This window comes from Pristiophorus japonicus, chromosome 7 (assembly GCF_044704955.1).
Source record: "Pristiophorus japonicus isolate sPriJap1 chromosome 7, sPriJap1.hap1, whole genome shotgun sequence".
NCBI lineage: Eukaryota > Metazoa > Chordata > Chondrichthyes > Pristiophoridae > Pristiophorus > Pristiophorus japonicus.
In genome coordinates, this window is record NC_091983.1 from 167,137,679 (window position 1) to 167,150,389 (window position 12,711).

Consider the following 12,711-nt stretch of genomic DNA (forward strand, 5'->3'; position numbering starts at 1 on the left):
CTTTCGAGCTCCATTCATCCATTGTTAACCTGGGGTGATCTTTTTTGGTGCCTTCAACCAGGTTGTGGGTTCAAGTCCCACTCTAGAACTTGAGCACAAATATTTGGCTGACATTCCAGGGTAGTGCTGACCGAGTGCTGCACTGATGGAGGTGCCATCTTTTGGATGAGACATAAAACTGCTCAGGTGGACGTAAAAGATTTCTTAGCACTATTCCAAAGAAGAGCAGCGGACTCATCAATACAGATTACCTAGTCATTATCATATTTGTGTTTTGAGGGAGCTTGCTGGCTGCCGCATTTCCGACATTACAACAGTGACTACACTTCAAAAAAAAACTTAGTTGGCTGTAAAGCGCTTCGGGCCGTCCAGTGGTCGTGAAAGACGCTATATAAATGCAAGTTTTTCTTTATGGCACAGTTGACCTTGTGATCTAATTGTGTCGGAAATTATCGTCATGCCTTTGCGGCACAGTATATTTGAACAGCGTGTATTGATTTGGCCCATTCAAATTAAATTGAAATACAATGAATGAACCTTTTTTTTGCTGTTATATTTTGTTTCTATAGCATTCCGTATTATCACCAAGCATATTTAATGAATTGGTATAGAAAATGCTTTGTTGAAATCATAATGACATAACCTAGAATTCATAAAAAGGAGAGGGGCAGCTTGTTCTCATTGTTTGGTTTTAATTCGCTTGCATTTTATTTTATTATTCCCTCCTTCCAATTCCAGAGAATCAGGACATGGCTAATGTTGGTTGGAAGTTGGCTGATTGGTCTCAGCTTTATGCTTTTGGGACCAGCACCTATTTTTCATATCAAAAGGTAGGTATTTTCTTGTATAGTTTTCATAAATTTTCTTTTTATTTATAGCAATATAATGCTTTGATCAGGATGCACTGCCTGAAAGGCTGGAGGAAGCTGATTCAATAGTAGCTGTCAAATGGAAATTGGATAAATACTTGAAGGGGAGAAATTGCAGGGCTATGGGAAAGATCGGGGGAGTGGAACTAATTGGATAGCTCTTTCCGAGGGTCGGCTCGGGCACGGTGGTCTGAACACCCTCCTCTGTGCAGAAAAATGTCTTTCAAAAGTGGGAAAAATTGTATATTCTAGTCTATTTTACTCATCAAGCTGTACATGTTAGAGTTAAATGTGTATTTGGTTTTAGTCAAATAAATAATTACACAACAGTTATGATATTCACCATGTGAAGAAGGTGCTTCTCTCACATTTTAATACTTTAGATCCAGGAAGATACAAGGGGACATAAGTTACAGTACAGATTTATCAATATACTTTCAATAACTTTCTGATCTCTGATTTATGTATTTAATCTACAACCCATCAGAAAGCTACTAGTAAGTTCTAACAACAATCTTTGCTCTGGCACTCAATCACCATAGTTTACTGGCTGTGGGGGCGGGGAGGCAAGAACACATAATATATTAAAAAAATGTTCACATTATTTCAGGAATTAAGAGTGACAGTAATCTGATTTTAAGTAGAAACCTTTCTAAGAATTAATTTTGTGTGTTTCTCTTGCAGCCAGGTCTGGATGTTTGTTTTGATGCTGGTAATAACTGGGTCTTCACTCAGCATGTGTGGCATTCCGGTTTTTCCAGAAATCATCACCTGTGTTTAGTAAGAATTTTTAAATTATAATGCATTAATTTTTAATCTGTGCTTCCTAAAGATAGTTGAGTACATTTTTCGCAATGCAAGTGTGGTGTGTGTGTGTCGGAGGGGGCGTGGGGGGTGAGCACAAAGCAGGAACACACCTCCTTGTCAACCTTTTTTATTTACAACCTGACTGCATTTGACAAGAATTATATTTTCCCTCACCATCACTGCCGCTTTGATCTTTATTAGTGTCATTCTATTGCTAGACAGCAGCCCTGGAACATCTGGGTTTCCTAACATCCAGAGATTTATTGGGCTGTAAATTATGGCCTCTCCGAATGCATACGATGAGCGCATGTGCCCAAAGAGGCCTCGCAAATAGCAGTTATTGGCGTGCGATGCGCGTGCACCGAGAATCGACATTTGCGAACTGTCAAAATTACAGATCGTACGCATGCCCGGAAGAAGAACATTTACATGCAGAGATTTGGGCTATTTGCCCAACTCCTGCCCAGCGAATATCATTCGAACTCTTACGCCTGGTAAAAGCACCGGAAGGAGCAGAGCGGCAGCGCCATAAAAAGAGCGGGGAGACCAGAGGCCTGAGAGCAGCAGTGGACAGGCTCCGATTCAAAACCACCCAAAAAAAACAATCAGTGAGTGAGCAGGTAGGTGATTGGTTGGTTGGAGAGTATTACAGCTTTTCTTTGCTTTCTAAGTTAGGGAAGGGGGTTGGTTAAATTAAGAGCTGAGAAATTGTAATTTGCTAGTAATAAATTAATAACTTAAAACATAGAATAATTAAACAAAACTAAAATATCGATTGAATCAAAGATTTAATTAATTCAGAAATAAAACGAGGTTAAGATGGCAGGGCAGGTGCTGTGTCGTAATTGCAGCATGTGGGAGCTGGCGGAGAGCATCACGATCCCGAGCAACCACATCTGCAGTAAGTGTCTGCAACTCGAGGAACTTCGGCTCGGAGTTGTTGAGCTGGAGTACGAATTGCAGACATTGCAATGCATCGGGATGGGGGAAACTTACTTGGACACTTTGCTCCAGGAGGCAGTCACACGCTTAAGGTTCAATAGTACTTCAGAGTTGGTCAATGGTCAAGGACAGGACGGTGTGACTGCGAGTCAGGAAGGAATGGGGACGCAGGATGCAGTGATGGAGGAGCCTCAGTCCAACAGGTACGAGGTACTTGCTCCCTGTCTGGATGAGGAAAAGGACTGCAGGGAAGGTGGGCAAACTGACCACGGCACCGCAGTACAGAGGACCATCCAAGTGGGGGGAGAAGGAAGGAATGTGGTAGGGGACAGTATAGTCAAGGAGATAGATATTGTTCTCTGCAGCCGCGACGAGGAGTTCCGGAGATTGTGTTGCCTGTCCGGTGCTAGGGTTAAGGACATCTCCTCGTGCCTGGAGAAGAACTTGGAGTGGGAGGGGGAGGATCCAGTTGTTGTGGTCCATGTAGGAACCAATGACATAGGTAGAACTAAGAATGAGGTTCTGATGAGGGAGCTTGAGGATCTAGGGTCTAAATTAATAAGCAGAACCTCAAGGGTAATAATCTCTGGATTATTAAATAAGCCACGTGCAAATTGGCATAGGGTCATAAGAACATAAGAAATAGGAGCAGGAGTAGGCCATTTGGCCCCTCGAGCCTGCTCCACCATGCAATTAGATCATGGCTGATCTGATCATGGACTCAGCTCCACTTCCCTGCCCGCTCCCCATAACCATTTACTCCCTTATCGCTCAAAAAACTGTCTATCTCTGCCTTAAATATATTCAATGACCCAGCCTCCACAGCTCTCTGGGGCAGAGAAATCCATAGATTTACAACCCTCAGAGAAGAAATTTCTCCTCATCTCAATTTTAAATGGGCGGCCCCTTATTCTAAGATTATGTCCTCTAGTTTTAGTTTCCTTGAGTGGAAATATCCTCTCTGCATCCATCTTGTCGAGCCCCCTCATAATATTATACGTTTCAATAAGTTCACCTGAACTCCAATATGTATAGGCCCAACCTATTCCACTTATCCTCCTAAGTCAACCCCCTCATCTCCGGAATCAACCTAGTGAACCTTCTCTGAACAGCCTCCAATGCAAGTATATCCTTCCTTAAATACAGAGACCAAAACTGTACGCAGTACTCCAGGTATAGCCTCACCAATACCCTGTGCAGTTGTAGCAGGACTTTTCTGCTTTTATACTCTATCCCCCTTACAATAAAGACCAACATTCCATTTGCCTTCCTGATTACTTGCTGTACTGCATGTTAATCTTTTGTGTTTCATGCACAAGGATCCCCAGGTCCCTCTGTACTGCAGCACTTTGCAAGTTTTCTCCATTTAAATTATAATTTGCTTTTCTATTATTTCTGCCAAAGTGGATAACCTCACACTTTCCCACATTATACTCCATCTGCCAAATTTTTGCCCACTCACTTAGCCAGTCTATATCCCTTTGCAGATGTTTTGTGTCCTCCTCACAATTTGCTTTCCCACCCATCTTTGTATCATCAGCAAACTTGGCCTCATTACACTTGGTCCCTTCATCCAAGTCATTAATATAGATTGTAAATAGTTGAGGACCCAGCACCAATCCCTGCGGCACCCCACTAGTCACTATTTGCCAATGACCCATTTATCTTGACTCTGTTTTCTGTTCGTTAGCCAATCCTCTATCCATGTTAATATATTATCCCCAACCCTGTGAGCTTTTATCTTGTGCACCTTATCAAATGCCTTCTGGAAATCCAAATACACCACGTCCACTGGTTCCCTTTTAACCACCCTGCTCGTTACATCTTCAAAGAGCTCCAGCAAATTTGTCAAACATGATTTCTCTTTCATAAAACCATGCTGACTCTGCATGATTGAATCATGCTGTTCCAAATGTCCCGCTACTGCTTCCTTAATAATGGACTCCAGCATTTTCCCAACGATAGATGTTAGGTTAACTGGTCTATAGTTCCTGCTTTTTGTCTGCCTCCTTTTTTTAAATAGGGGCATTACGTTTGCGGTTTTGCAATCAGCTGGGACTCATTCCTAGAGGATCATTTATTAATCCTGCCTCAATACACAGTACTAGATCTAAGATAGCCTGCTCCCTGGTTGGTTCCACAACATAACGTTCAAGGAAACTATCCCGGATACACGCTATGAACTTCTCCTCAAGGCTACCCTGGCCAATTTGCTTTGTCCAATCAATATGAAGGTTAAAATCACCCATGATTATTGCTATTCCTTTATTACAAGCCTCCATTATTTCTTGATTTATACTCCGTCCAACAGTGTAGTTACTGTTAGGGGGCCTATAAACTACATCCACCAGCGACTTTTTCCCTTTATTATTCTTTATTTCCACCCAAACTGATTCAACATCTTGATCCTCTGAACCAATATCGTTGCTCACTAAGCACTGATCACATCCTTTAATAACCGTGCTACCCCACCTCCTTTTCCTTTCTGTCTGACCTTCCGAATTGTCAAATACCCCTGAATATTTAGTTCCCAGTCCTGGTTACCTTGCAATCATGTCTCTGTAATGGCTATCAGATCTTACCCATTTGTATTTATTTGTGCCGTCAACTCATCTATTTTGTTACGAATGCTACGTGCATTTAGACAAAGAGCTTTCAAATTTGTTTTTTTACCCTTTTTCCTGCTTGTTTCCTCTGTCCTTCAAACTCACTTTCTATATTTTTTGCTTTCTAATTCCAGCTTTACTCTCCTCCCTAATGAATCTATTCTCAGGTTCCAATCCCCCTGCCAAGCTAGTTTAAACCCTCCCCAACAGCACGAGCAAACCACCCCCTGCGAGGATATTGGTCCCTGCTCTGTTGAGGTGCAACCTGTCCGGCTTGTACAGGTCCCACCTCCCCCAGAAGTGGTCCCAGTGCTTCAGGAATCTAAAGCCCTCCCGCCTGTACCACCTCTCCAGCCACGCACTCATCTGCTCTATCCTCCTATTTCTGTACTCACTAGCTCGTGGCACCGGGAGAAATCTGAAGAGTACTAACTTTGAGGTCCTGCTTTTTAATCACTCTCCCTCTTTCTACCTTTGTCATTGGTCCCGATATGGACCACGACTTCTGGCTGTTCACCCTCTCCCCCCCCAGAATGCCCTGCAGCCACTCTGTTACATCGGGTCAAGCAGATCAGAGAGTTAAATGCGTGGTTCAAAGAATGGTGCGGGAGGAAGGGGTTTCAATTCATGGGGCACTGGCACCAGTACTGGGGAAAGCACGAGCTGTTCCGTTGGGACTGTCTCCACTTAAACTGGGCTGGGACCAGCGTCCTGGCAAATCAGGCTGTAGATGGGGCATTAAACTTAAAAAATGGGGGGGCGGTGGGGTGGGGGGGCAGTCAGGTGAGGGGAAATTTAAACATCTAAAGAGAAAGGTCGAGGCAATAGATCAGTAGCGATTTGGGTAAAGATAAGCAGAGTGTGACAAGAAGGGACAGAGAGTTTAATGGTAGCAATGCAGCAGAGAGTAAGGTCAAAGCTGGGAATAATAATTGAAAACAATTAAACTAAAGGCTCTTTATCTAAATGCATGGAGCATTCATAACAATATAGACAAACTAGTGGCACAAATCGAATAAATAGGTTTGATCTAATAGCCATTACAGTGACATGGTTGCAAGGTGACCAAGGTTGGGAACTAAATGTTCCAGAGTACTTGATGTTTCGAAAAGACAGGCAGAATGGTAAAGGTGGGGGGGGGGCGGAGGGGTAGCCTTGATAATAAAGGATGGCATAAGGACAGAGAGAAAGGATCTTGGTGTGGAAGATCAGGAAGTAGAATGTATGGGTGGAGATAAGGAATAACGAGGGGCAGAAAACATTGGTGGGACTAGTACATAGGCCCCCTAACAGTAGCTATACCATTGGACAGAATATTAACCAAGAAATAGTAGGAGATTTTAGAAAGGTAATGCAATAATCATGGGGGACTTTAATCTTACAGACTGGACAAATCAAATTACCAAAGGTAGTCTGGAGGATGAGTTCATGGAATGCATTCGAGACAGTTTCTTAGAACAATATGTCATGGAAGCAACCAGGGAACAGGTTATTTTAGATCTTGTATTGTGTAATGAGACAGGGTTAATTTAGCAATCTCATAGTAAAGAATACTCTCATAATATGTTAGGATTTCACATTATGTTTGGGAGTGACTTTCCCAAGTCCGAAACTAGAGTCTTAAACTTAAATAAAACCAATTACATTGGTATGAAGGGTGAGTTTGCTAAGATAGATTAAAGGTATGGCAAAGGATAAGCATTTGCTAACATTTAAAGAAATATTTCATAATTCTCAACAAAAATATATCTATTGAGAAACAAAAACTTCACTGGCAAAGTGATCCATCCATGGCGAACTAAAAAAGTTTAAGGATAGCATGATATTGAAAGAAGCTTCTAATGTTGCAAAGATTAGAAGCAAGTCTGAGGATTGGGAGAGTTTCAGAAACCAACAAAGGATGACCCAAGAATTGATAAAATGGGGAAAAAATAGACTGAGAAGACTAGCAAGAAATATAAAAACAGATTGTAAGAGCTTCTACCAGTATGTAAAAAGGAAGAGAGTAGCAAGAGTAAACATTAGGATCTTAGAGGCTGAGGCAAGAGAAATTATTATGGGGAATAAGGAAATGGAAGAAACATTAAACAAATATTTTGTATCTGTCTTCACAGTAGAAAATGCAAAAAGCACATCTAAAATGGTGGGGAACCAAGGGTCTAATGAAGGTGGGGAACTTAATTTAATTCATATAAGTAGAGAAACTAATGGGACTAAAAGCCGACAAATCCCCTGGACCTGACGGCCTACATCTGAGGGTTCTAGAAGAGGTGGCTGCAGAGACCCTTGGGTACTTTACTTTATGATTTGGACAGCACGTTCTGCTTGCCCATTGGATATAGGTTTGAACAGTGCTGATCTTACATGTTTGATACCATTGAGCTTCATGAACTCGTGAAACTCCTGACTGATGAAGCACGATCCGTTGTCGCTAACAACAATGTCAGGCAGACCATGTGTCGCGAACATGACACTGAGATTCTCAATGGTAGCTGTGGATGTGCTGGATGACATGATTATACACTCTATCCACTTCAAATATTCATCCACCACAACGAAAACCATCTTCCCTAGGAAGGGACCTGCAAAGTCGATGTGGATCCTGGACTATGGTTTAGACGGCCACGACCACAGACTCAGCGGCGATTCCGCTGGTGCTTTGCTGAGCTGCATGCAAGTGTTGCACTGATGCACATATGATTCCAGCTCAGAGTCAATTCCCGGCCACCATACATGAGACCTGGCAATGGCTTTCATCATTACAGTGCCGGGATGTGTGCTATGTAGCTCACGTACAAATTTCTCTCTCTCCCTTTCTTGGGCATAACAACACTATTGCCCCACAGTATACAATCCGACTGAATAGACAGTTCGTCTTTGCGACGAATGTAACGTTTGGTCTCCTCGCACATTTGCTTCGGTATAGCAGAGCAATCACCTTTGAGGATGCAACTCTTCACCACCAATTAAAATCGGGTCCTGGATAGTCCAGGTCTTAACTTGTTGAGCCGTGACAGGGTTTCCTTCACTCTCAAAAGCATCCATAACTAACAATAGGTCCGCCAATTGTGGCGTTTCCACCTCCGATGTGGGCAACGGCAGACGGCTCAAAACATCGGCACAATTCTCGGTGCCAGGTCTATGGCGAATGATATAATCATAAGCGGATAATGTCAGTGCCCAGCTCTGGATGCGGGATGAAGCATTGGTATTGGTACCTTTGTTTTCAGAGAACAGTGAAATGAGCGGCTTGTGATCTGTTTCCAGTTCAAACTGAAGACCAAACAGGTACTGATGCATCTTTGTAACCCCATACACACAGGCTAGTGCTTCTTTCTCTACCATGCTGTAGCTCTTTCCGCTTTAGACAAAATAGATGGGTGTATAGCTTAATATGAACAAATTTCTTCTTGCCATATTATACTTTTTTAATATTGGCAATTGAGTTGCTTCGTATAATGTCTTATTAAAAGCATAGTTGGAGTAGTGTGTGTAGTTTTGGGCTCTTTGCTATAGGCCGAATGTTGAGGCAATAGAAAGGATACACATCAGCTTCATTAGGATGATGCTCTGTTTAAAAAATACAAATACATAGAAAGACTTGGAAACACAAGGCCGTTTTCATTAGCGCAATGAGGATTACTGGGTGATTTGATAGGGGTATTTAAAATTGTGAAGAAATGGGACAAAGTAGACCAACAGATTGTTTCTCATGGTTGCGAGGTCTAGAATGAGAGGAAATAGATATAAAATTGAAGGAAGAGATTTAAGACAATGAGCATTTACACAGGGTTGTGAGGCTGTGAAATGCACTACCGGAGTTGGTGACTGAAGCAGAGACCACGTAAACATTTAAGAATAGGTTAGATGGGTGGTTGAAGGAAAAAAGAGTAAAGGAACAGATAAATGTATCCTATTAGGACTACTCATGTGGAGGATAAGCTGGTTGAGCTGAATGGCCTGTTTCTGTGTTGTAATTTCTATGTAATCTATGTATAAAGCTAGTTTAATGATGTATTGGTTGCGACCAGAATATTTTAAAATCAGGCCATGGTTTTACATGAAATACTCTTTAGTTGGCTACAGTCTAGTCGTAGATAGAAGGCTGTGGATTCACGCTCACTCCAAGACTTGAGCAAGTAATCCAGGATAACATTTTAGTGCAGTACTGAGAGGGAACTATATTGTCAGAAGTGCCATTTTTTGGATGTGATGTTAAACCAAGATCTTGTCTGCCAGTCCAGATGGATCTAAAATATATAATGGCAATATTTGAAGAGAATCGGGAAATTCCCCCAATGACCTGGCCAACATTCTTTCCTCAAAACAGCAGCACCAAAGTAGATTAGCTGGTCATTTATCTTATTTGTTCTTCTGGGGACCTTTCTGTATGTAAATGTACCTATATAAGTGAGTTAATTTCAAAGGCAATTAGTTATTTATGAATCACTGAAATGTCGTGAGGATGTTCTGTAGCACTATATAAATGCAAGTTTTTTTTCTAAATCCATGTGATGGTAAGAATTATCAAACTGGATTTGACTGACCTGATTAGAGAGCAGAGTTTTTAATCTCTCTCCTTTAGCTCTTGTCTCCCAATTAATTTTAAACTGGAGGTGTGACTTTTTAGCATTCTATTGCAGTGCAGAATGATTTGTTTTGCATGTGCAATAATGGAATTACATGGGAGAATGTGAATTGAGCAGATTGAGAAACTAGGTAATGACTAATCACCCAGATCTTTACATGTACAGGAGCACACTAAGGAACCAGTTCTAATGAGGTTTGATTGTAATAATTGACATTGACTTTCATTTTTTGTTCAGTGCGAATGGATTTGAAGAAGGAATTGGTACTTTAGGTCTAGTATCTGGACTGTTTGGAGCATTTTGGTCGCTTGGGTATGTATCTATATATGTAGAAATACCCACATTTAACTTCTTGGGTTAGTATTTTATTCTTCCTTCTTAGGCAGTCCCTTGGAGTCAAGGATAACTTGCTTCCACACTAATTTGAGTTCTCAGGTGACTGAGTCCAATGCGGGACCTACAATCTCTGTCACAGGTGGGGCAGACAGTTGTTGGAGGGACGGGTGGGTGGGGTGCTTGGGTTGTCATGCGCTCTTTCCGCAGTTTGCACTTGGCTTCCGCGTGCTCCCGGCGAAGAGTCTGGAGGTGAAGTACTTTTGCCATGTCTACTGTGGGGGATTCTAATGCTTTTGTATCTTAGTAATTTCTGTTTTAAACTGCTCAGTCCAAAATATAATCAATGTTTGAACTTTTGCAGGCAAGGTGGGCAGGAGTGATGGCCAGTCAGGTCGAGGGGAAATAGTAGCTCAGGGGTAGGGCAGCAGTAGAACGTACTTCTAGACATTGGAAGGAACCATTGGTAATGCTTGAGGCTAATGATGTAAAGAATAATGCCTTCGAGGTGGGAGGACTGTGGTATAATCCATAGGTATCTTTCACAGAAACATAGAAAATAGGTGCAGGAGTAGGCCATTCGGCCCTTCAAACCTGCACCGCCATTCAATAAGATCATAGCTGATCATTCCCTCAGTACCCCTTTCCTGCTTTCTCTCCATACCCCTTGATCCCCTTAGCCGTAAGGGCCATATCTAACTCCCTCTTGAATATATCCAATGAACGGGCATCAACAACTCTCTGCAGCAGGGAATTCCACAGGTTAACAACTCTCTGAGTGAAGAAGTTTCTCCTCATCTCAGTCCTAAATGGCCTACCCCTTATCCTAAGACTATGTCCCCTGGTTCTGGACTTCCCCAACATCGGGAACATTCTTCCCGCATCTAACCTGTCCAGTCCCGTCAGAATCTTGTACGTTTCTATGAGATCCCCTCTCATCCTTCTAAATTCCAGTGAATACAGGCTCAGTTGATCCAGTCTCTCCTCATATGACAGTCCAGCCATCCCTGGAATCAGTCTGGTGAACCTTCGCTGCACTCCCTCAATAGCAAGAACGTCCTTCCTCAGATTAGGAGACTAAAACTAAACACAATATTCCAGGTGAGGCCTCACTAAGGTCCTGTACAACTGCAGTAAGATCTCCCTGTTCCTATACTCAAATCCCCGCTCTATGAAGGCCAACATACAATTTGCCTTCTTCACCGCCTGTTGTACCTGCCTATCAACCTTCAATGACTGATGAATCATGACACCCAGGTCTCGTTGCACCTCCCCTTTTCCTAATCTGCCACCATTCAGATAATAATCTGCTTTCGTGCTTTTGCCCCCAAAATGGATAATCTCACATTTATCCACATTATACTGCATCTGCCATGCATTTGCCCACTCACCTGACCTGTCCAAGTCACCGTGCAGCCTCTCAGCGTCCCCCTCACAGCTCAAACTGCCACCCAGTTTAGTGTCATCTGCAAACTTAGAGATATTACACTCAATTCCTTCATCCAAATCGTTAACGTATATTGTAAAGAGCTGAGGTCCCAGCACTGAGCCCTGTGGCACTCCACTAGTCACTGCCTGCCATTCTGAAAAGAACCCATTTATCCCGACTCTCTGCTTCCTGTCTGCCAACCAGTTCTCTATCCACGTCAGTGCATTACCCCCAATACCATCCGCTTTGACTTTGCACGCCAATCTCTTGTGTGGAACCTTGTCAACAGCCTTTTGAAAGTCCAAATACACCACATCCACTGGTTCTCCCTTGTCCACTCTGCTAGTTACATCCTCAAAAAATTCCAGAAGATTCGTCAAGCGTGATTTCCCTTTCATAAATCCATGCTGACTTGGACCGATCCTGTCACTGCTTTCCAAATGCACTGTTATTTCATCCTTAATGTTTGATTCCAACATTTTCCCCACTACTGATGTCAGGCTAACCGGTCTACAATTACCTGTTTTCTCTCCCTCCTTTTTTTAAAAAAGTGGTGTTACATTAGCTACCCTCCAGTCCATAGGAACTGATCCAGAATCGATAGACTGTTGGAAAATGATCACCAATGCATCTCCTATTTCTAGGGCTACTTCCTTAAGTACTCTGGGATGCAGACTATCAGGCCCCGGGATTTATCAGCCTTCAATCCCATCAATTTTCCCAACACAATTTCCCGCCTAATAATGATAGTTCCTCCTCCTCACTAGACCCACTGTCCCCGAGTACATTCGGAAGGTTATTCGTGTCTTCCTTCGTGAAGACACAACCGAAGTATTTGTTCAATTGGTCTGCCATTTCTTTGTTCCCCATGATAAATTCACCTGAATCCGACTGCAAGGGACATTTGTCTTCACTAATCTTTTTCTCTTCACATATCTATAGAAGCTTTTGCAGTCAGTTTTTATGTTCCCTGCAAGCTTCCTCTCGTACTCTATTTTTCCCCTCTTAATTAAACCCTTAGTCCTCCTCTGTTGAATTCTAAATTTCTCCCAGTCCTCTCTCAGCTTTGTTACTTTTTCTAGCCAATTTGTATGCCTCTTCCTTGGTTTTAACACTATCCTTAATTTCCCTTGTTA

The 12,711-nt window shown here is 42.4% G+C and overlaps 2 protein-coding genes across 5 annotated transcripts in view; one reads left to right on the forward strand and one right to left on the reverse strand.

The window, feature by feature from the left end:
• The window catches only part of rps12 (ribosomal protein S12), a 383,736-nt gene that overhangs the window by 190,261 nt on the left and 180,764 nt on the right, over positions 1-12,711 (reverse strand). The window lies entirely within an intron of this gene.
• slc18b1 (solute carrier family 18 member B1) overlaps positions 1-12,711 on the forward strand; it is a 131,061-nt gene that overhangs the window by 111,227 nt on the left and 7,123 nt on the right. For all 4 annotated transcript variants that reach the window (XM_070885541.1, XM_070885544.1, XM_070885540.1 and 1 more), the window contains 3 exons: positions 739-830; positions 1,554-1,649; positions 10,051-10,125. In XM_070885541.1, coding sequence (XP_070741642.1) covers positions 739-830; positions 1,554-1,649; positions 10,051-10,125 — 263 coding nt within the window. The remainder of the gene's footprint in view (positions 1-738; positions 831-1,553; positions 1,650-10,050; positions 10,126-12,711) is intronic.